This window comes from Somniosus microcephalus, unplaced genomic scaffold (assembly GCF_052327205.1).
Source record: "Somniosus microcephalus isolate GS21.2 unplaced genomic scaffold, FLI_Smic_1.0 unresolved_chr3, whole genome shotgun sequence".
Classification (NCBI taxonomy): domain Eukaryota; kingdom Metazoa; phylum Chordata; class Chondrichthyes; order Squaliformes; family Somniosidae; genus Somniosus; species Somniosus microcephalus.
This window is the reverse complement of record NW_028225181.1, coordinates 50,562,881-50,586,561: the sequence shown is the minus strand read 5'-3', so window position 1 is coordinate 50,586,561 and position 23,681 is coordinate 50,562,881. Positions and strand designations below refer to the sequence as shown.

At 56.5% G+C, this 23,681-nt stretch overlaps 1 protein-coding gene across 1 annotated transcript in view; it reads left to right on the top strand.

The window, feature by feature from the left end:
* The window catches only part of LOC147091428 (gamma-aminobutyric acid receptor-associated protein-like 1), a 47,285-nt gene extending 25,069 nt beyond the window's left edge, over positions 1-22,216 (top strand). Inside the window, exons 2-4 of the mRNA XM_085976781.1 lie at positions 13,893-13,971; positions 15,568-15,686; positions 18,491-22,216. Coding sequence (XP_085832907.1) covers positions 13,893-13,971; positions 15,568-15,686; positions 18,491-18,556 — 264 coding nt within the window. The 3' untranslated portion in view covers positions 18,557-22,216. The remainder of the gene's footprint in view (positions 1-13,892; positions 13,972-15,567; positions 15,687-18,490) is intronic.
* Positions 22,217-23,681: the final 1,465 nt, after the last annotated feature.

Here is a 23,681-nt window from a genome sequence, read left to right as displayed (position 1 = left end):
CCCTCTCACCCACCTCCTCCCAGTTACAGACACCAGGCAGGCTGTTCCCCTATCGGAGGGGATTAACCTTCTCACCCACCTCCTCCCAGTTACAGACACTGGGCAGCCTGTTCCCTATCGGAGGGGATTAACCCTCTCACCCACCTCCTCCCAGTTACAGACACCGGGCAGCCTGTTCCCTATCGGAGGGGATTGACCCTCTCACCCAGCTCCTCCCAGTTACAGACACCGGGCAGCCTGTTCCCTATCGGAGGGGATTAACCCTCTCACCCACCTCCTCCCAGTTACAGACACTGTGCAGCCTGTTCCCTATCAGAGGGGATTAACCCTCTCACTCTCCTCCTCCCAGTTACAGACACCGGGCAGCCTGCTTCCTATCGGAGGGGGATTAACCCTCTCACCCACCTCCTCCCGGTTACAGACACCGGGCAGCCTGTTCCCTATCAGAGTGGATTAACCCTCTCACCTGCGTCCTCCCAGTTACAGACACCGGGCAGTCTGTTCCCTATTGGAGGGGGATTAACCCTCTCACCCACCTCCTCCCAGTTACAGACACCAGGCAGCCTGTTCCCTATCGGAGGGGATTAACCCTCTCACCCACCTCCTCCCAGTTACAATCACCGGGCAGCCTGTTCCCTATCGGAGGGAAATAACCGTCTCACCCACCTCCTCCCAGTTACAGACACCGGGGCAGCCTGTTCCCTATCAGAGGGGATTAATCATCTCAACCACCTCCTCCCAGTTACAGACACCGGGCAGCCTGTTCCCCCAGTGGAGGGGATTAACCGTCTCACCCACCTCCTCCCAGTTACAGATGCCGGGCAGCCTGTTCCCCCATCGGAGGGGATTAACCCTCTCACCCACCTCCTCCTAGTTATAGACACCGGGGCAGCCTGTTCCCTATCGGAGGGGTAGTAACCCTCTCACCCACCTCCTCCCAGTTACAGACACCGGGCAGCCTGTTCCCTATAGGAGGGGATTAACACTCTCACGCACCTCCTCCCAGTTACAGACACCGGGCAGCCTGTTCCCCTATCGGAGGGGATTAACCCTCTCACCCACCTCCTCCCAGTTACAGAAACCAGGCAGCCTGTTCCCTATCATACTGGATTAACCCTCTCACCCACCTCCTCCCGGTTACAGACACCGAGCAGCCTGTCTCCTATCGGAGGGGGATGAACCCTCTCACCGACCTCCTCCCGGTTACAGACACCGGGCAGCCTGTTCCCTAGCGGAGGGGATTAACCCTCTCACCCACCTCCTCCCAGTTACAGACACCAGGCAGCCTGTTCCCTATTGGCGGGGGGATTAACCCTCTCACCCACCTCCTCCCAGTTACAGACACCAGGCAGCCTGTTCCCTATCGGAGGGGATTAACCCTCTCACCCACCTCCTCCCAGTTACAATCACCGGGCAGTCTGTTCCTGATCGGAGGGGATTAACCCTCTCACCCACCTCCTCACAGTTACAGACACCGGGCAGCCTGTTCCCCTAGTGGAGGGGATTAACCGTCTCACCCACCTCCTCCCAGTTACAGACACCGGGCAGCCTGTTCCCCTATCGGAGGGGATTAACACTCTCAACCACCTCCTCCCAGTTATAGACACCGGGGCAGACTGTTCCCTATCGGAGGGGGAGTAACCCTGTCACCCACCTCCTCCCAGTTACAGACACTGGGTAGCCTGTTCCCTATCGGAGGGGGAGTAACCCTCTCACCCGCCTCCTCCCAGTTACAAACACCGGGCAGCCTGTTCCCCGATCGGAGGGGATTAACCCTCTCACCCACCTCCTCCCAGTTACAGACACCAGGCAGCCTGTTCCCTATCAGAGGGGATTAAACCTCTCACCCACGTCCTCCCAGTTACACACACCAGGCAGCCTGTTCCCTATCAGAGGGGATTAACCCTCTCACCCACCTCCTCCCAGTGACAGACACCGGGCCGCCTGTTCCCTATCAGAGGGGATTAACCCTCTCACACACCTCCTCCCAGTTACAGACACCGGGCAGCCTGTTCCCTATCGGAGGGGATTAACACTCTCACCCACCTCCTCCCAGTTACAGACACCAGGCAGCCTGTTCCCTATCAGAGGGGATTAACCCTCTCACCCACGTCCTCCCAGTTACAGACACCGGGCAGCCTGTTCCCTATCGGAGGGGATTAACACTCTCACCCACCTCCTCCCAGTTACAGACACCAGGCAGCCTGTTCCCTATCAGAGGGGATTAAACCTCTCACCCACCGCCTCCCAGTTACAGACACCGGGCAGCCTGTTCCCTATCGGAGGGGATTAACCCTCTCACCCACCGCCTCCCAGTTACAGACGCCAGGCAGCCTGTTCCCTATCGGAGGGGGTTAACCCTCTCACCCACCTTCTCCCAGTTACAGACACCGGGCAGCCTGTTCCCCTATTGGAGGGGATTAACCGTCTCACCCACATCCTCCCAGTTACAGGCACCAGGCAGGCTGTTCCCTATCAGAGGGGGATTAACCCTCTCACCCAGCTCCTCCCAGTTACAGACACCGGGCAGCCTGTTCCCTATTGGAGGGAGATTAACCCTCTCACCCACCACCTCCCAGTTACAGACACCAGGCAGCCTTTTCCCTATCGGAGGGGGATTAACCCTCTTACCCACCTCCTCCCAGTTACAGACACCAGGCAGCCTGTTCCCTATCAGAGGGGATTAAACCTCTCACCCACGTCCTCCCAGTTACAGACACCAGGCAGCCTTTTCCCTATCGGAGGGGGATTAACCCTCTCACCCACCGCCTCCCAGTTACAGACGCCAGGCAGCCTGTTCCCTATCAGAGTGGATTAACCCTCTCACCTGCGTCCTCCCAGTTACAGACACCGGGCCGCCTGTTCCCTATCAGAGGGGATTAACCCTCTTACACACCTCCTCCCAGTTACAGACACCGGGCAGCCTGTTCCCTATTGGAGGGGGATAAACCGTCTCACCCACCTCCTCCCATTTAAGGACACTGGGCAGCCTGTTCCCTATCACAGGGGATTAACACTCTCACCCACCTCCTCCAAGTTACAGGGACCAGGCAGCCTGTTCCCTATCGGAGGGGGATTAACCCTCTCACCCACCTCCTCCCAGTTACAGACACCGGGCAGCCTGTTCCCTATCGGAGGGGGATTAACCCTCTCACCCACCTCCTCCCAGTTACAGACACCGGGCAGCCTGTTCCCTATCGGAGGGGGATTAACCCTCACACCCACCTCCTCCCAGTTACAGACACCGGGCAGCCTGTTCCCTATTGGAGGAAGATTAACCCTCTCACCCACCTCCTCCCAGTTACAGACACCAGGCAGCCTTTTCCCGATCGGAGGGGGATTAACCCTCTTACCCACCTCCTCCCAGTTGCAGACACCGGGCAGCCTGTTTCCTATCAGAGGGGGATTAACCATCTCACCCACCTCCTCCCGGTTACAGACACCGGGCAGCCTGTTTCCTATCGGAGGGGGATTAACCCTCTCACCCACCTCCTCCCGGTTACAGACACCGGGCAGCCTGTTCCCTATCGGAGGGGGATTAACCCTCTCACCCACCTCCTCCCGGTTACAGACACCGGGCAGCCTGTTCCCTATAAGAGTGGATTAACCCTCTCACCTGCGTCCTCCCAGTTACACCCACCGGGCAGCCTGTTCCCTATTGGAAGGGGATTAACCCTCTCACCCACCTCCTCCCAGTTACAAACACCGGGCAGCCTGTTCCCCTATCGGAGGGGATTAACCCTCTCACCAACCTCCTCCCAGTTACAGACACCAGGCAGCCTTTTCCCGATCGGAGGGGGATTAACCCTCTTACCCACCTCCTCCCAGTTACAGACACCGGGCAGCCTGTTCCCTATCAGAGGGGATTAACCCTCTCACCTGCGTCCTCCCAGTTACAGACACCAGGCCGCCTGTTCCCTATCAGAGGGGATTAACCCTCTCACTCTCCTCCTCCCAGTTACAGACACCGGGCAGCCTGTTCCCTATCGGAGGGGATTAACCCTCTCACACACCTCCTCCCAGTTACAGACACCGGGCAGCCTGTTTCCTATCGGAGGGGGATTAACCCTCTCACCCACCTCCTCCCGGTTACAGACACCGGGCAGCCTGTTCCCTATCGGAGGGGATTAACCCTCTCACCCACCTCCTCCCAGTTACAGACACCAAGCAGCCTGTTCCATATCAGAGGGGATTAACCCTCTCACCCACCTCCTCCCAGTTACAATCACCGGGAAGTCTGTTCCTGATCGGAGGGGATTAACCCTCTCACCCACGTCCTCCCAGTTACAGACACCAGGCAGCCTGTTCCCTATCAGAGTGGATTAACCCTCTCACCTGCGTCCTCCCAGTTACAGACACCGGTCAGCCTGTTGCCTATCGGAGGGGGATTAACCATCTCACCCACCTCCTCCCGGTGACAGACACCGGGCAGCCTGTTCCCTATCGGAGGGGATTAACCCTCTCACCCACCGCCTCCCAGTTACAGACACCAGGCAGCCTGTTCCCTATCAGAGTGGATTAACCCTCTCACCTGCATCCTCCCAGTTACAGACACCGGGCCGCCTGTTCCCTATCAGAGGGGATTAACCCTCTTACCCACCTCCTCCCAGTTACAGACACCGAGCAGCCTGTTCCCTATTGGAGGGGATAAACCGTCGCACCCACCTCCTCCCATTTAAAGACACTGGGCAGCCTGTTCCCTATCGGAGGTGGCTTAACCCTCCTACCCACCTCCTCTCAGTTACAGACACTGGGCAGTATGTTCCCTATCACAGGGGATTAACACTCTCACCCACCTCTTCCAAGTTACATGGACCAGGCAGCCTGTTCCCTATCGGAGGGGGATTAACCCTCTCACCCACCTCCTCCAAGTTACAGACACCGGGCAGCCTGTTCCCTATCGGAGGGGGTTAACCCTCTCACCCATCTCCTCCCAGTTACAGACACCGGGCAGCCTGTTCCCTATTGGAGAGAGATTAACCCTCTCACCCACCACCTCCCAGTTACAGACACCAGGCAGCCTTTTCCCTATCGGAGGGGGATTAACCCTCTTACCCACCTCCTCCCAGTTGCAGACACCGGGCAGCCTGTTTCCTATCAGAGGGGGATTAACCCTCTCACCCACCTCCTCCCGGTTACAGACACCGGGCAGCCTGTTTCCTATCGGAGGGGGATTAACCCTCTCACCCACCTCCTCCCGGTTACAGACACCGGGCAGCCTGTTCCCTATCGGAGGGGATTAACCCTCTCACCCACCGCCTCCCAGTTACAGACACCAGGCAGCCTGTTCCCTATCAGAGTGGATTGACCCTCTCACCTGCGTCCTCCCAGTTACAGGCACCAGCCCGCCTGTTCCCTATCAGAGGGGATTAACCCTCTCACTCTCCTCCTCCCAGTTACAGACACCGGGCAGCCTGTTCCCTATCGGAGCGGATTAACCCTCTCACACACCTCCTCCCAGTTACAGACACCGGGCCGCCTGTTCCCTATCAGAGGGGATTAACCCTCTTACCCACCTCCTCCCAGTTACAGACACCGGGCAGCCTGTTCCCTATTGGAGGGGGCTAAACCGTCTCACCCACCTCCTCCCATTTAAAGACACTGGGCAGCCTGTTCCCTATCACAGGGGATTAACACTCTCACCCACCTCCTCCAAGTTACAGGGACCAGGCAGCCTGTTCCCTATCGGAGGGGGATTAACCCTCACACCCACCTCCTCCCAGTTACAGACACCAGGCAGCCTTTTCCCTATCGGAGGGGGATTAACCCTCTTACCCACCTCCTCCCAGTTGCAGACACCGGGCAGCCTGTTTCCTATCAGAGGGGGATTAACCATCTCACCCACCTCCTCCCGGTTACAGACACCAGGCAGCCTGTTTCCTATCGGAGGGGGATTAACCCTCTCACCCACCTCCTCCCGGTTACAGACACCGGGCAGCCAGTTCCCTATAAGAGTGGATTAACCCTCTCACCTGCGTCCTCCCAGTTACACCCACCGGGCAGCCTGTTCCCTATTGGAAGGGGATTAACCCTCTCACCCACCTCCTCCCAGTTACAAACACCGGGCAGCCTGTTCCCCTATCGGAGGGGATTAACCCTCTCACCAACCTCCTCCCAGTTACAGACACCGGGCAGCCTGTTCCCTATTGGAGGGGATTAACACTCTCACCCACCTCCTCCCAGTTACAGACACCAGGCAGCCTGTTCCCTATCAGAGGGGATTAACCCTCTCACCCACCGCCTCTCAGTTACAGACACCAGGCAGCCTGTTCCCTATCAGAGTGGATTAACCCTCTCACCTGCGTCCTCCCAGTTACAGACACCAGGCCGCCTGTTCCCTATCAGAGGGGATTAACCCTCTCACTCTCCTCCTCCCAGTTACAGACACCGGGCAGCCTGTTCCCTATCGGAGGGGATTAACCCTCTCTCACACCTCCTCCCAGTTACAGACACCGGGCAGCCTGTTTCCTATCGGAGGGGGATTAACCCTCTCACCCACCTCCTCCCGGTTACAGACACCGGGCAGCCTGTTCCCTATCGGAGGGGATTAACCCTCTCACCCACCTCCTCCCAGTTACAGACACCAAGCAGCCTGTTCCATATCAGAGGGGATTAACCCTCTCACCCACCTCCTCCCAGTTACAATCACCGGGAAGTCTGTTCCTGATCGGAGGGGATTAACCCTCTCACCCACGTCCTCCCAGTTACAGACACCAGGCAGCCTGTTCCCTATCAGAGTGGATTAACCCTCTCACCTGCGTCCTCCCAGTTACAGACACCGGTCAGCCTGTTTCCTATCGGAGGGGGATTAACCATCTCACCCACCTCCTCCCGGTGACAGACACCGGGCAGCCTGTTCCCTATCGGAGGGGATTAACCCTCTCACCCACCGCCTCCCAGTTACAGACACCAGGCAGCCTGTTCCCTATCAGAGTGGATTAACCCTCTCACCTGCGTCCTCCCAGTTACAGACACCGGGCCGCCTGTTCCCTATCAGAGGGGATTAACCCTCTTACCCACCTCCTCCCAGTTACAGACACCGAGCAGCTTGTTCCCTATTGGAGGGGATAAACCGTCTCACCCACCTCCTCCCATTTAAAGACACTGGGCAGCTTGTTCCCTATCGGAGGTGGCTTAACCCTCCTACCCACCTCCTCTCAGTTACAGACACTGGGCAGCCTGTTCCCTATCGGAGGGGGATTAACCCTCTCACCCACCTCCTCCAAGTTACAGGGACCAGGCAGCCTGTTCCCTATCAGAGGGGGATTAACCCTCTCACCCAGCTCCTCCCAGTTGCAGACACCGGGCAGCCTGTTCCCTATCGGAGGGGGTTAACCCTCTCACCCATCTCCTCCCAGTTACAGACACCGGGCAGCCTGTTCCCTATTGGAGGGAGATTAACCCTCTCACCCACCACCTCCCAGTTACAGACACCAGGCAGCCTTTTCCCTATCGGAGGGGGATTAACCCTCTTACCCACCTCCTCCCAGTTGCAGACACCGGGCAGCCTGTTTCCTATCAGAGGGGGATTAACCCTCTCACCCACCTCCTCCCGGTTACAGACACCGGGCAGCCTGTTTCCTATCGGAGGGGGATTAACCCTCTCACCCACCTCCTCCCGGTTACAGACACCGGGCAGCCTGTTCCCTATTGGAGGGAGATTAACCCTCTCACCCACCTCCTCCCAGTTGCAGACACCGGGCAGCCTGTTCCCTATCACAGGGGATTAACACTCTCACCCACCTCCTCCAAGTTACAGGGACCAGGCAGCCTGTTCCCTATCGGAGGGGGATTAACCCTCTCACCCACCTCCTCCCAGTTACAGACACCGGGCAGCCTGTTCCCTATTGGAGGGAGATTAACCCTCTCACCCACCTCCTCCAAGTTACAGGGACCAGGCAGCCTGTTCCCTATCGGAGGGGGATTAACCCTCTCACCCACCTCCTCCCAGTTACAGACACCGGGCAGCCTGTTTCCTATCAGAGGGGGATTAACACTCTCACCCACCTCCTCCCGTTTACAGACACCGGGTAGCCTGTTCCCTATGGGAGGGGATTAACCCTCTCACCCACCTCCTCCCAGTTACAGACACCAGGCAGCCGGTTCCCTATCAGAGTGGATTAACCCTCTCACCCACCTCCTCCCAGTTACAGACACCGGGCAGCCTGTTCCCCTATCGGAGGGGATTAACCCTCTCACCAATCTCCTCCCAGTTACAGACACCAGGCAGCCTGTTCCCTATCAGAGTGGATTAACCCTCTCACCTGCGTCCTCCCAGTTACAGACACCAGGCCGCCTGTTCCCTATCAGAGGGGATTAACCCTCTCACTCTCCTCCTTCCAGTTACAGACACCGGGCAGCCTGTTCCCTATCGGAGGGGATTAACCCTCTCACACACCTCCTCCCAGTTACAGACACCGGGCAGCCTGTTTCCTATCGGAGGGGGATTAACCCTCTCACCCACCTCCTCCCAGTTACAGACACCAGGCAGCCTGTTCCCTATCAGAGGGGATTAACCCTCTCACCCACCTCCTCCCAGTTACAATCACCGGGCAGTCTGTTCCTGATCGGAGGGGATTAACCCTCTCACCCACCTCTTCCCTGTTACAGACACCGGGCAGCCTGTTCCCTATCAGAGTGGATTAACCCTCTCACCTGCGTCCTCCCAGTTACAGACACCGGGCCGCCTGTTCCCTATTGGAGGGGGATTAACCCTCTCACCCACCTCCTCCCAGTTACAGACACCAGGCAGCCTGTTCCATACCGGAGGTGATTAACCCTCTCACCCACCTCCTCCCAGTTACAATCACGGGGCAGTCTGTTCCTGATCGGAGGGGATTAACCCTCTCACCAATCTCCTCCCAGTTACAGACACCGGGCAACCTGTTCCCTATCGGAGGGGATTAACACTCTCACCCACCTCCTCCCAGTTACAGACACCAGGCAACCTGTTCCCTATGAGAGGGGATTAACCCTCTCACCCACCGCCTCCCAGTTACAGACACCAGGCAGCCTGTTCCCTATCAGAGTGGATTAACCCTCTCACCTGCGTCCTCCCAGTTACAGACACCAGGCCGCCTGTTCCCTATCAGAGGGGATTAACCCTCTCACTCTCCTCCTCCCAGTTACAGACACCGGGCAGCCTGTTTCCTATCGGAGGGGGATTAACCCTCTCACCCACCTCCTCCCGGTTACAGACACCGGGCAGCCTGTTCCCTATCGGAGGGGATTAACCCTCTCACCCACCTCCTCCCAGTTACAGACACCAGGCAGCCTGTTCCCTATCGGAGGGGGATTAACCCTCTCACCCACCTCCTCCCAGTTACAGACACCAGGCAGCCTGTTCCCTATCAGAGGGGATTAACCCTCTCACCCACCTCCTCCCAGTTACAATCACCGGGCAGTCTGTTCCTGATCGGAGGGGATTAACCCTCTCACCCACCTCTTCCCTGTTACAGACACCGGGCAGCCTGTTCCCTATCAGAGTGGATTAACCCGCTCACCTGCGTCCTCCCAGTTACAGACACCGGGCCGCCTGTTCCCTATTGGAGGGGGATTAACCCTCTCACCCACCTCCTCCCAGTTACAGACACCAGGCAGCCTGTTCCATACCGGAGGTGATTAACCCTCTCACCCACCTCCTCCCAGTTACAATCACGGGGCAGTCTGTTCCTGATCGGAGGGGATTAACCCTCTCACCCACCTCCTCCCAGTTACAGACACCAGGCAGCCTGTTCCCTATCAGAGGGGATTAAACCTCTCACCCACGTCCTCCCAGTTACAGACACCCGGCAGCCTGTTCCCTATCGGTGGGGATTAAACCTCTCACCCACCTCCTCCCAGTTACAGACACCAGGCAGCCTGTTCCCTATCAGAGGGGATTAAACCTCTCACCCACCTCCTCCCAGTTACAGACACCCGGCAGCCTGTTCCCTAGCGGAGGGGATTAACCCTCTCACCCACCGCCTCCCAGTTACAAATACCAGGCAGCCTGTTCCCTATCAGAGTGGATTAACCCTCTCACCTGCGTGCTCCCAGTTACAGACACCGGGCCGCCTGTTCCCTATCGGAGGGGGATAAACCGTCTCACCCACCTCCTCCCAGTTAAAGACACTGGGCAGCCTGTTCCCTATCGGAGGGGATTAACCCTCTCATCCACCTCCTCCCAGTTACAGACACTGGGCTGCATGTTCCCTATCACACGGGATTAACACTCTCACCCACCTCCTCCTAGTTACAGACACCAGGCAGCCTGTTCCCTATCGGAGGGGATTAACCCTCTCACACACCTATTCCCAGTTACAGACACCGGGCAGCCGGTCCCCTATGGGAGGGGATTAACCCTCTCATCTGCCTCCTCCCAGTTACAATCACCGGGCAGTCTGTTCCTGATCGGAGGGGATTAACCCTCTCACCCACGTCCTCCCAGTTACAGACACCGGGCAGTCTGTTCCCTATCGGAGTGGATTAACCCTCTCACCCACCTCCTCCCAGTTACAGACACCAGGCAGACTGTTCCCTATCAGAGGGGATTAACCCTCTCACTCTCCTCCTTCCAGTTACAGACACCGGGCAGCCTGTTCCCTATCGGAGGGGATTAACCCTCTCACACACCTCCTCCCAGTTACAGACACCGGGCAGCCTGTTCCCTATTGGAGGGAGATTAACCCTCTCACCCACCTCCTCCCAGTTACAGACACCAGGCAGCCTTCTCCCTATCGGAGGGGGATTAACCCTCTTACCCACCTCCTCCCAGTTGCAGACACCGGGCAGCCTGTTTCCTATCAGAGGGGGATTAACACTCTCACCCACCTCCTCCCGTTTACAGACACCGGGCAGCCTGTTCCCTATGGGAGGGGATTAACCCTCTCACCCACCTCCTCCCAGTTACAGACACCGGGCAGTCTGTTCCCTATCGGAGTGGATTAACCCTCTCACCCACGTCCTCCCAGTTACAGACACCGGGCAGTCTGTTCCCTATCGGAGGGGGATTAACACTCTTACCTACCTCCTCCCAGTTACAGACACTGGGCAGCCTGTCCCCTATCGGTGGATTAACCCTCTCACCTGCGTCCTCCCAGTTACAGACACCAGGCCGCCTGTTCCCTATCAGAGGGGATTAACCCTCTCACTCTCCTCCTTCCAGTTACAGACACCGGGCAGCCTGTTCCCTATCGGAGGGGATTAACCCTCTCACACACCTCCTCCCAGTTACAGACACCAGGCAGCCTGTTCCCTATCAGAGGGGATTAACCCTCTCACCCACCTCCTCCCAGTTACAATCACCGGGCAGTCTGTTCCTGATCGGAGGGGATTAACCCTCTCACCCACCTCTTCCCTGTTACAGACACCGGGCAGCCTGTTCCCTATCAGAGTGGATTAACCCTCTCACCTGCGTCCTCCCAGTTACAGACACCGGGCCGCCTGTTCCCTATTGGAGGGGGATTAACCCTCTCACCCACCTCCTCCCAGTTACAGACACCAGGCAGCCTGTTCCATACCGGAGGTGATTAACCCTCTCACCCACCTCCTCCCAGTTACAATCACGGGGCAGTCTGTTCCTGATCGGAGGGGATTAACCCTCTCACCAATCTCCTCCCAGTTACAGACACCGGGCAACCTGTTCCCTATCGGAGGGGATTAACACTCTCACCCACCTCCTCCCAGTTACAGACACCAGGCAACCTGTTCCCTATGAGAGGGGATTAACCCTCTCACCCACCGCCTCCCAGTTACAGACACCAGGCAGCCTGTTCCCTATCAGAGTGGATTAACCCTCTCACCTGCGTCCTCCCAGTTACAGACACCAGGCCGCCTGTTCCCTATCAGAGGGGATTAACCCTCTCACTCTCCTCCTCCCAGTTACAGACACCGGGCAGCCTGTTTCCTATCGGAGGGGGATTAACCCTCTCACCCACCTCCTCCCGGTTACAGACACCGGGCAGCCTGTTCCCTATCGGAGGGGATTAACCCTCTCACCCACCTCCTCCCAGTTACAGACACCAGGCAGCCTGTTCCCTATCGGAGGGGGATTAACCCTCTCACCCACCTCCTCCCAGTTACAGACACCAGGCAGCCTGTTCCCTATCAGAGGGGATTAACCCTCTCACCCACCTCCTCCCAGTTACAATCACCGGGCAGTCTGTTCCTGATCGGAGGGGATTAACCCTCTCACCCACCTCTTCCCTGTTACAGACACCGGGCAGCCTGTTCCCTATCAGAGTGGATTAACCCGCTCACCTGCGTCCTCCCAGTTACAGACACCGGGCCGCCTGTTCCCTATTGGAGGGGGATTAACCCTCTCACCCACCTCCTCCCAGTTACAGACACCAGGCAGCCTGTTCCATACCGGAGGTGATTAACCCTCTCACCCACCTCCTCCCAGTTACAATCACGGGGCAGTCTGTTCCTGATCGGAGGGGATTAACCCTCTCACCCACCTCCTCCCAGTTACAGACACCAGGCAGCCTGTTCCCTATCAGAGGGGATTAAACCTCTCACCCACGTCCTCCCAGTTACAGACACCCGGCAGCCTGTTCCCTATCGGTGGGGATTAAACCTCTCACCCACCTCCTCCCAGTTACAGACACCAGGCAGCCTGTTCCCTATCAGAGGGGATTAAACCTCTCACCCACCTCCTCCCAGTTACAGACACCCGGCAGCCTGTTCCCTAGCGGAGGGGATTAACCCTCTCACCCACCGCCTCCCAGTTACAAATACCAGGCAGCCTGTTCCCTATCAGAGTGGATTAACCCTCTCACCTGCGTGCTCCCAGTTACAGACACCGGGCCGCCTGTTCCCTATCGGAGGGGGATAAACCGTCTCACCCACCTCCTCCCAGTTAAAGACACTGGGCAGCCTGTTCCCTATCGGAGGGGATTAACCCTCTCACCCACCTCCTCCTAGTTACAGACACCAGGCAGCCTGTTCCCTATCGGAGGGGATTAACCCTCTCACACACCTATTCCCAGTTACAGACACCGGGCAGCCGGTCCCCTATGGGAGGGGATTAACCCTCTCATCTGCCTCCTCCCAGTTACAATCACCGGGCAGTCTGTTCCTGATCGGAGGGGATTAACCCTCTCACCCACGTCCTCCCAGTTACAGACACCGGGCAGTCTGTTCCCTATCGGAGTGGATTAACCCTCTCACCCACGTCCTCCCAGTTACAGACACCGGGCAGTCTGTTCCCTATCGGAGGGGGATTAACACTCTTACCTACCTCCTCCCAGTTACAGACACTGGGCAGCCTGTCCCCTATCGGAGGATTAATCCTCTCACCCACCTCCTCCCAGTTACAGACACCAGGCAGACTGTTCCCTATCGGAGGGGATTAACCTTCTCACCAACCTCCTCCCAGTTACAGACACCGGGCAGCCTGTTCCCCTACTGGAGGGGATTAACTGTCTCACCCACCTCCTCCCAGTTACAGGCACCAGGCAGGCTGTTCCCCTAGCGGAGAGGATTAACCTTCTCACCCACCTCCTCCCATTTACAGACACCGGGGCAGCCTGTTCCCTGTCGGAGGGGATAAACCCTCTCAACCACTTCCTCCCAGTTACAGACACCAGGCAGCCGGTTCCCTATCGGAGGGGATTAACCCTCTCACCCACCTCCTCCCAGTTACAGACACCGGGCAGCCTGTTCCCTATCGGAGGGGGGTTAACCCTCTCACCCACCTCCTCCCAGTTACAGACACCGGGCAGCCTGTTCCCTATCGGAGGGGAGAATGTCTGTATACGTGAGAGTATATGTGTAGGAATGTGCAGGAGTGCGGATGTGAGAGTGATTGAGAGTGAGTGAATGGGTGATGGGGGGTAACGGGAGCCATCCAGCGAGCCTCTGAATATTCTGTATCCATTCCCTGACCCCGTCCTGTCATTGTTGAACAGGTGATCGTGGAGAAAGCAGCCAAGGCCAGAGTGCCGGATCTGGACAAGAGGAAGTACCTGGTGCCCTCTGACCTCACGGGTGAGCTGAATAACCCACTGCACACGTTAAGAAGACCCCATCATCAAGTGGGACACTCCCTATCCCTCGCCTATCAGAGAGAGGCACCCATCGCCCACCCTGCCTGAGGCTGCAGTTCACCTCCAGCTTGCATAGGGTGAAAGGTCTAAGTCTGACCCACTGACCCCTCATTGACACCTTCTGCAGATTCGCTGTCAGCCCCATTGAGTACTGAGGGAGCGCCGCACTGTCGGAGGGGCAGTACTGAGGGAGTGCTGCATTGTCAGAGGGGCAGTACTGAGGGAGTGCTGCACTGTCGGAGGAGCAGTACTGAGGGAGCGCCGCACTGTCGGAGGGGCAGTATTGAGGGAGCACTGCACTGTCGGAGGGGCAGTACTGAGGGAGCACTGCACTGTCGGAGGGGCAGTATTGAGGGAGCGCTGCACTGTCGGAGGTGCAGTACTGAGGGAGCGCTGCACTGTCGGAGGGGCAGTACTGAGGGAGCGCTGCACTATCGGAGGGGCAGCACTGAGGGAGTGCTGCACTGTTGGAGGGGCAGTACTGAGGGAGCGCTGCACTGTCAGAGGGGCTGTAGTGAGGGAGTGCTGCACTGTCGGAAGGACAGTACTGAGGGAGGGCTGCACTGTTAGAGGGGCAGTACTGAGGGAGTGCTGCACTGTCGGAGGAGCAGTACTGAGGGAGCGCTGCACTGTCAGAGGGGCTGTACTGAGGGAGCGCTGCACTGTCGGAGGGGCAGTACTGAGGGAGCGCCGCACTGTCGGAGGGGCAGTACTGAGGGAGCGCTGCACTGTCGGAGGGGCAGTACTGAGGGAGCGCTGCACTGTCGGAGGGGCAGTACTGAGGGAGCGCTGCACTGTCGGAGGGGCAGTACTGAGGGAGGGCTGCACTGTCGGAGGGGCAGTACTGAGGGAGCGCTGCACTGTCGGAGGGGCAGTACTGAGGGAGTGCCACACTGTCGGAGGGGCAGTACTGAGGGAGCGCTGCACTGTCGGAGGGGCAGTACTGAGGGAGCGCGCTCTCAGGTGGATATAAAAGAGTCCCACGGCCACTATTGGAAGATGAGCAGGGGGAGTTGTCCCCAGTCTCCTGGGGCTATCATTCCTCCCTCAAAATCAAAACACCACCCAAAATAAAACCCCAACAAGAGGTGTTTTCTGTTTGTGGGATCTTGCTGTGCAGAAAATGGGGAGCATGTGTTTGTTTGCTGATGTATCAACAGGGCCATGCGGGCTGTCTTAAAGCGATCCGTTGCATGGATTGTGACGTAAGAACACTACGAGGCACTTGGTCTAAGCGTTAAACAAAGCTTTAATCAACTGTTTTACAACATGGAGGTCTAGTTGTGTCCTTCACTAGTTCCTGTTAAGAATGTCCTGCGCAAGCTGGGCCCGTGCCCGAGTATTTATACTCTCCCTGGACAGCGCCACCCGCAGGCCGCTCAGTATTATTTCATAAGTCTTTCTTTCATGAATGATTGATTCATGTCAGATTGTGTATCAGGATTTAATTTCTTCCGTTGCCTCTCTCTCTCTCTCTCTCTCTCCCTCCATCCGCCCCCCACTTTTTCCCGCTCACCCCCCTCCCCCAACCCTGCAGTTGGTCAGTTCTACTTCTTGATCCGGAAGAGGGTCCACCTTCGTCCCGAGGATGCTCTCTTCTTCTTTGTCAACAACACGATCCCTCCGACCAGTGCTACCATGGGGCAACTCTACGAGGTACGGGGGAGGACGGGGGGGCGTTTCCAGAGGTGGGATGCAATTGGCGCCCGAACTGGGACCGACAGTCAGTGATGTCAGCCGTTCGCAACCTCCTCAGGCCCGGGTGTTAACTCGCGTTGGGGGCGGAAGAGGGGGTGGGTGTGCGGGGGGAATGGGACTCACTGACGTCACCAGTGTGAGGGACGAGAGATGGGGGTGTCGGCAGGATTTTCCACCGGGGAAGGGGTGGCATAGATGAGTCCCGGTCTTGTCCTCACACTCACACTCCTGCTCACACACATACACATATATACAAACAATTATACACACAGACACTCACGCTCATATATACATTCAATATATATATATACTCACATATATACACACTCATATATATACACACACACTCACATTCATATATGTACACACTCACATATATACACACACATACAGACACATCTGTAAACACACATATATACACACACACAGACACATCTGTAAACACACATATATACACACTCACACACATGCACATAGACACTCAAAAACATACACACACTGTCACATACACACATACACACACTCACACATATACACAAGCACATATACACACACACGCATGGTTAGGCCACAACTGGAGTATTGTGTCCAGTTCTGGTCACCACACTTTAGGAAGGATGTGAAGGTCCCTTGAGAGGGTGCAGAGGAGATTTACCAGAATGGTTCCGGGGATGGGGGATCTTAGCTACAAGGACAGGTTGGAGAAGCTGGATTTGTTTTCATTGGAGCAAAGGAGGTTGAGGGGTGATTTGATCGAGGTGTACAAGATTATGACGGGTTTGGATAGGCTAGATGGGGAAAGGCTGTTCCCACTAGTTGATGGTACGAGGACTAGGGGACACAGATTTAAGGTTTTGGGCAAGAGATACAGGAGGGGACATGAGGAAAAACTGTTTTACGCAGCGAGTGGTGAGGACCTGGAACTCGCTGCCGACGGAAGTGGTGGAAGCGGAGACACTCGATGTTTTCAAGGGGAGACTGGATAGGCACTTGAGGGAAATAAACTTGCAGGTCTACGAGGATAGAGCGAGGGGAATGGGACTGACTGGATTGTTCTACAGAGAGCCGGCACAGACTCGATGGGCCGAATGGCCTCCTTCTGTGCCGTTATGACTCTATATACACACACACACACACTCACACGTATACCCTTGCACACAAATACTCAGGCTCACGCTCACACATACACTTCCTGACAGGAGTTGGAACCCTGGCCGATTTTAACTCTTCCAAACCCAGTAGGGTGTCTATGTGGTGCTCAGTACCACGACGGGTGTGAGATCAGGCTAACTCAGCACAGGCCGGGGATCGAGCCTGGGCCTTTCCTGCTCTGTGTGTGGGGCTCAGTACCACGCCAGGTGTGAGATCAGTCTAACTCAGCACAGGCCGGGGATCGAGCCTCGGCCTTTCCTGCTCTGTGTGTGGGGCTCAGGACCACACTGGGTGTGAGATCAGGCTAACTCAGCACAGGCCGGGGATCGAGCCTGGGCCTTTCCTGCTCTGTGTGTGGGGCTCAGTACCACACCGGGTGTGAGATCAGGCTAACTCAGCACAGGCCGGGGATCGAGCCTCGGCCTTTCCTGCTCTGTGTGTGGGGCTCAGGACCACACCGGGTGTGAGATCAGGCTAACACAGCACAGGCCGGGGACGGAGCCTGGGCCTTTCCTGCTCTGTGTGTGGGGCTCAGTACCACACCGGGTGTGAGATCAGGCTAACTCAGCACAGGCCGGGGATCGAGCCTCGGCCTTTCCTGCTCTGTGTGTGGGGCTCAGGACCACACCGGGTGTGAGATCAGGCTAACACAGCACAGGCCGGGGACGGAGCCTGGGCCTTTCCTGCTCTGTGTGTGGGGCTCAGTACCACACCGGGTGTGAGATCAGGCTAACTCAGCACAGGCCAGGGATGGAGCCTGGGCCTTTCCTGCTCTGTGTGTGGGGCTCAGTACCACACAGTGAGTGAGATCAGGCTAACACAGCACAGGCCGGGCACGGAGCCTGGGCCTTTCCTGCTCTGTGTGTGGGGCTCAGTACCACACCGGGTGTGAGATCAGGCTAAGTCAGCACAGGCCGGGGATGGAGCCTGGGCCTTTCCTGCTCTGTGTGTGTGGGGCTCAGTACCACACCGGGTGTGAGATCAGGCTAACTCAGCACAGGCCGGGGATGGAGCCTGGGCCTTTCCTGCTCTGTGTGTGTGGGGCTCAGTACCACACCGGGTGTGAGATCAGGCTAACTCAGCACAGGCCGGGCACGGAGCCTGGGCCTTTCCTGCTCTGTGTGTGGGGCTCAGTACCACACCGGGTGTGAGATCAGGCTAACTCAGCACAGGCCGGGGACGGAGCCTGGGCCTTTCCTGCTCTGTGTGTGTGTGGCTCAGTCCCACACCGGGTGTGAGATCAGGCTAACGCAGCACAGGCCGGGGACGGAGCCTGGGCCTTTCCTGCTCTGTGTGTGGGGCTCAGTACCACACCGGGTGTGACATCAGGCTAACTCAGCACAGGCCGGGGACGGAGCCTGGGCCTTTCCTGCTCTGTGTGTGTGGGGCTCAGTCCCACACCGGGTGTGAGATCAGGCTAACTCAGCACAGGCCGGGGACGGAGCCTGGGCCTTTCCTGCTCTGTGTGTGGGGCTCAGTACCACACACCGGGTGTGAGATCAGGCTAACTCAGCACAGGCCGGGGAGTTGTAGTTTGTTATATTGTGTAACCCCTCCGATCTCCGCACCCATTAACTCATTCTTTTTCTTTCCCCCCTCCCTCTCCCCAGGACAACCATGAGGAGGATTTCTTCCTGTACGTTGCCTATAGTGATGAAAGTGTCTATGGCGACTGAGACTGAAGCAGTGGTTTAACCTTCCTGTGTCCAATTTAATTTATTCTCTTTGAGCTAAAACTTTAACCAACCAAAATGTAACTTGTGAAATTGTAACAGACTTTAGGGTGTTGCTCAGATTGACTAGGCCGAGACTGCGGCCTACAGCGTTGGATAAGCTTGGTTGTAGATTTTCCCCGTGCCCACCCCAGGCCTCGCTTTCATCTCTGCCCCGCTATATAGGCCAACAGAAATCCAGGGACCAAGGCCCCCTCTCCCTCCTAGTCAACCCATGAAGTCAGCTTTGAGGGCCCTCCCAATCCAAGGAGGAAACCCTTGTGAGGTGAAAGTTGGAGGACTCATAGAATTACATAGAGTGTACAGCACAGAAAGAGGCCATTCGGCCCAACTGGTCAATGCCTCCTCCCCCCTCCTCTTCATCTCACCCTAACAGCAGATCCTTCTTTTCCTTTCTCCCTCATGTATTGATCTAGCTTCTCCTTAAATGCATCTATGCAGTTCGCCTCAACCACTCCTTTGTGGTAGCGAGTTCCACATTCTCCCCACTCTCTGGGTAAAGAAGTTTCTCCTGAATTCCCGATTGGATTTATTAGTGACTTTCTGATTGTTATAGGCCCTCTAGTTCTGGTCTCCCCTTCCACAAGTGGAAACCACCTTCTGGGAACATAGGAACCAGGAGTAGGCCGTTTAGCCCCTCGAGCCATTCAATGAGATCATGGCCGATCTCCATATACCTGCTTTTGCCCCATGTCCCTTAATAATTGGCTAACAAAAATCCACCAATCTCAGATTTAACGTTAAAACTGATCTAGCATCAATTGCCGTTTGCGGAAGAGTTCCAAACTTCTACCGCCCTTTGTATGTAGGAGAGGTTTCCTGACTTCACTCCTGAAAGGTCTGGCTCTAATTCTTAGGCTACGTCCCCTCGTCCTAGAATCCCCAAAGAGCGGAAATAGTTTCTCTCTCTACCTACCCTATCAGTACCCCTTGAAAAACTGCGATCAAATCGCCCTTTCACCTGCCAAATTCCAGGGAATACAAGCCTAGTTTGTGTAAGCTCTCCTCGTAATTTAACCCCTGGGAGTCCGGGTATCGTTCTGACTCTCTATTGAACCCCACCTTCCCCCCGACCCCACCACCCCCCCCGCCCGCCTTCATAATTATAAATGAATTTAAATAAGGCCACCAAAAAATCTATCAACATCCGTGGAGAGAGAAATAGAGTCAACGTTTCAGGTCGAAACCCTTCTTCAGAACTGAGAAAAATCTGTTTCATCTCCTGCCTTTTTTTCCTGCTGAGTTTTTCCAGCCTCTTCTGTTGTTATTTCAGATTTCCAGCATCCGCAGTATTTTGCCGTCAAAAAATCTATCAATCTGCTTTTGAAAAGAAAACGCTCGCGACAGCATTGAAATTCTAGATAGTTGGGGGTGGGGGAAGGAAAAGCCCTCCAAACTAGGCCGAAGCCTGTTCTGTGGTCGATGTCCCTAGCAACGCCCTTGGTAACAGGCACTTAACTCACAGATTTTGTTTCGCCCTTGTGCGTGTGCGCGTTCTGTTTTAAGTCTTCCTCTTCTTCGATCTGTGAACAAGAAAGCGTTGATTTGTTTTCCAGATAGAATAGGTTTATGTTTCTTATAAAAAATTAAGATGGAGGACAGGTGGTGGCCGGGAGGGGGAGGGGAGGGGGGGGCGGTTTTTGAATTTTGATTCCTTAACTGCTGGCAGCGAGGAGGACTTTCGTTCCCTCGGGAATGGTGGGAGACTCTCCCGGGAAACGCAAAAAAAAAAAATCTGGATTTTGGCCGCATCCTTGGAGGCGTTGATGTGTTTTTTTTAAAAAGAGGACTGGGTGAGGTCAGCGGAGGTCAGACTCTGACCTTTCACCCCTCTGGTGAACTGTGGGTGGGGGGAGGGGGAGGTTCAAGTCCGGCCCTCCAGATGGTGCCTGCTGCGTCCTAAGAGCAGCAACCCAAGCTCTACCAACCCTCAAGTACTGAGGCCCTGGTTTGCAAGTCTCCTCCCAACCACTGTTTTCGTGGTGAGGGGGGGGAGGGGGTGGTAAATCAGGGCCAAGAAAGGGCCGTAGGTCGAGCGTCAAGAAAGAGAAATGTGTTGCCTGCCCGACCCCGTCTTTGAACCCTGACCTTTTCCAGACACTTGATTGGCTTTCTGGCTCGCTTGCTCGCTCTCCGGTCAATAGGCCTCTGTTCGTTTGACGTGACTGTCTTGGAGTAGAGCTGCTGTTGCTGATTGGCTGCCACATATTGTCGTGACGTTTGACAGGAAGTGATGTGATTGAGGCCTCAACCGTCATTTTGCTAACTCGGCCCCCTTGAGCCTGTTCCGCAGGGACAGGAGGAGGCGCTTCAGTCCCTCGAGCCTGTTACACAGGAACAGGAGGAGGCCATTCAGCCCCTCGAGCCTGTTACGCAGGGACAGGAGGAGGATATTCAGCCCTTCGAGCCTGTTACATTGCCTCCTCCTGTTCCTGTGTAACAGGCTCGAGTTGGGCTGAATGGCCTCCTCCTTTTCCTGTGTAACAGGCTCGAGTTGGGCTGAATGGACCTCCTCCTGTTCCTGTGTAACAGACTCGCGAGGGTCTGTATGGGCACCTCCTGTTCCTGTGTAACAGACTCGAGGGAGCTGAATGGGCCTCCTCCTGTTCCTGTGTAACAGGCTCGAGTTGGGCTGAATGGACCTCCTCCTGTTCCTGCGTAACAGGCTCGAGTTGGGCTGAATGGACCTCCTCCTGTTCCTGTGTAACAGGCTCGAGTTGGGCTGAATGGCCTCCTCCTGTTCCTGCGTAACAGGCTCGAGTTGGGCTGAATGGACCTCCTCCTGTTCCTGTGTAACAGGCTCGAGTTGGGCTGAATGGCCTCCTCCTGTTCCTGTGTAACAGGCTCGAGTTGGGCTGAATGGCCTCCTCCTGTTCCTGTGCAACAGGCTCGAGGGGGGCTGAATGGGCCTCCTCCTGTTCCTGTGTAACAGGCTTGAGGGGGGCTGAATGGGCCTCCTCCTGTTCCTGTGTAACAGGCTCGAGTTGGTCTGAATGGGCCTCCTCCTGTTCCTGTGTAACAGGCTCGAGGGGGGCTGAATGGCCTCCTCCTGTTCCTGTGTAACAGGCTCGAGTTGGGCTGAATGGCCTCCTCCTGTTCCTGTGTATCAGGCTCGAGTTGGGCTGAATGGGCCTCCTCCTGTTCCTGTGCAAGAGGCTCGAGGGGGGCTGAATGGGCCTCCTCCTGTTCCTGTGTATCAGGCTCGAGTTGGGCTGAATGGGCCTCCTCCTGTTCCTGTGTATCAGGCTCGAGTTGGGCTGAATGGGCCTCCTCCTGTTCCTGTGTAACAGACTCGAGGGGCTGAATGGCCTCCTCCTGTTCCTGTGCGAGGCTGACTCCTCCGAGGACCAGCCCTGGTAGCTCCCCCGAGGGACTCCAAGGGTTAGATGTAATCCTGGTCGTGTCTCATTCCGCCCTCAGACGTACAGTCGCAAGGCCTTCTGGGATCCTCCTGTGCCTCGACCGGCTTTACATCACTTCCTGCTTAGGGAACAATTCATGCCTGCACTTAGCTTGATGCATGTGTCGATGTTTCTGTGTTTAAAAAGGTGTTTGTGTCAGAAAAGAATTTTTGTAAATAAAAATGTCAAAATGGCTGTCAAACTGCATCTTATTCACTGCGCAACAACAGCAACAATTTATACAGTGCCTTTAACATAGAAACATAGAAGATAGGAGCAGGAGTAGGCCATTCGGCCCCTCGAGCCATTCAATGAGATCATGGCTGATCATCCAAATTCAGTGCCCTGTCCCTGCTTTCTCCCCACATCCCTTGATCCCTTTAGCCTTAAGAAATATATCCAACTCCTTCTTGTGAATATCTATAAAGCGGCTCTTCTCTCTGTCTGTCTGTCTGTCCGTCCGTTCTCTATACGTTTGAAAGTTATAGAGCGTACCGACGCGCGCGTCACGTCAAAAGAAAGCTTACGATTACGGACCGGTCATAGGCGTATTTACATTTCGGCCGGACAAAAATCGCGCCCGCGATATCCAAAAAATGTTCAACATTCCGCTCATTAGCATCTCATTAGCGACCGTGTGACATCGAGGTCGACCAATCGTACGGCGGGTTCCTGGCGCGTGCCATCCTACAGTTGAGTGTTGAGTGACTTGACGATTGACCAATCCTACGCTTCGGTGACCTGACGGTCGACCAATCGGTGCGTGTGTGGGCGGGCCTTATCGTTCTGAACCGAGGTGAGTGGCCGCCATCTTGATTTTTCACGATTTTTTCCCCACACTTTCTGTGTGTTAGGGAACTAAGGTAAATATTTGAATTATGTGTTAGGGAATTAAGTAACAATTTATTTGAGTTTTAAATTGTGTTTAGCAACAGGAGGAAATGAAGTGATTCCCTGCCCTTCGCCTGGAGGCTCGCCTACTTTGACGGCCGTTTCGAGCGGCTGTGCCGGCGCCGGGTGCGGCCTAGCAGCCCGGGAAGCCTGGGCCTTGAGTTGCGGGCCGTGCCGAGAGCCGCCGCGCACAAAACTTCCCCGCGGCGTCAACAGCCCCGCCCCAGAGCCGGACCCATAGTCACCAGGTCACTCTGTTCCCCGCTCGGCTCGGGCGGGGGGGCGGGGCTCTCGGGAGTGCGGATCTCGGGCGGGGCTTGGACAGCGGGAAGGGTTACCCCGGCAACGGGGCCCGCTGCGGCTCTCGGGCGGGGCTTGGCAAGCGGGAAGGGTTACCCCGGCAACGGGGCCCGCTGCGGCTCTCGGGCGGGGCTTGGCGAGCGGGAAGGGTTACCCCGGCAATGGGGCCCGCCGGCCGTCTTGAAACCAGCTCGGGAGGCGCGTCAACCGCAGCTAAGGTGAGTCCGGCCGGGACTCAACGCGCTAGCCCGCGCATCGGCCGGCCCTGAGGCGCTGATCCGCGGAGAGGGAGGGGGGGAGGGAGAGAGAGAGGAGAGGGGGGGGAGGGAGAGAGGAGAGGAGAGAGGGGGGGAGGGAGAGAGGAGAGGAGAGGAGGGGGGGAGGGAGAGAGGAGAGGAGAGAGGGGGGGAGGGAGAGAGGAGAGGAGAGAGGGGGGAGGGAGAGAGGAGAGGAGAGGGGGGAGGGAGAGAGGAGAG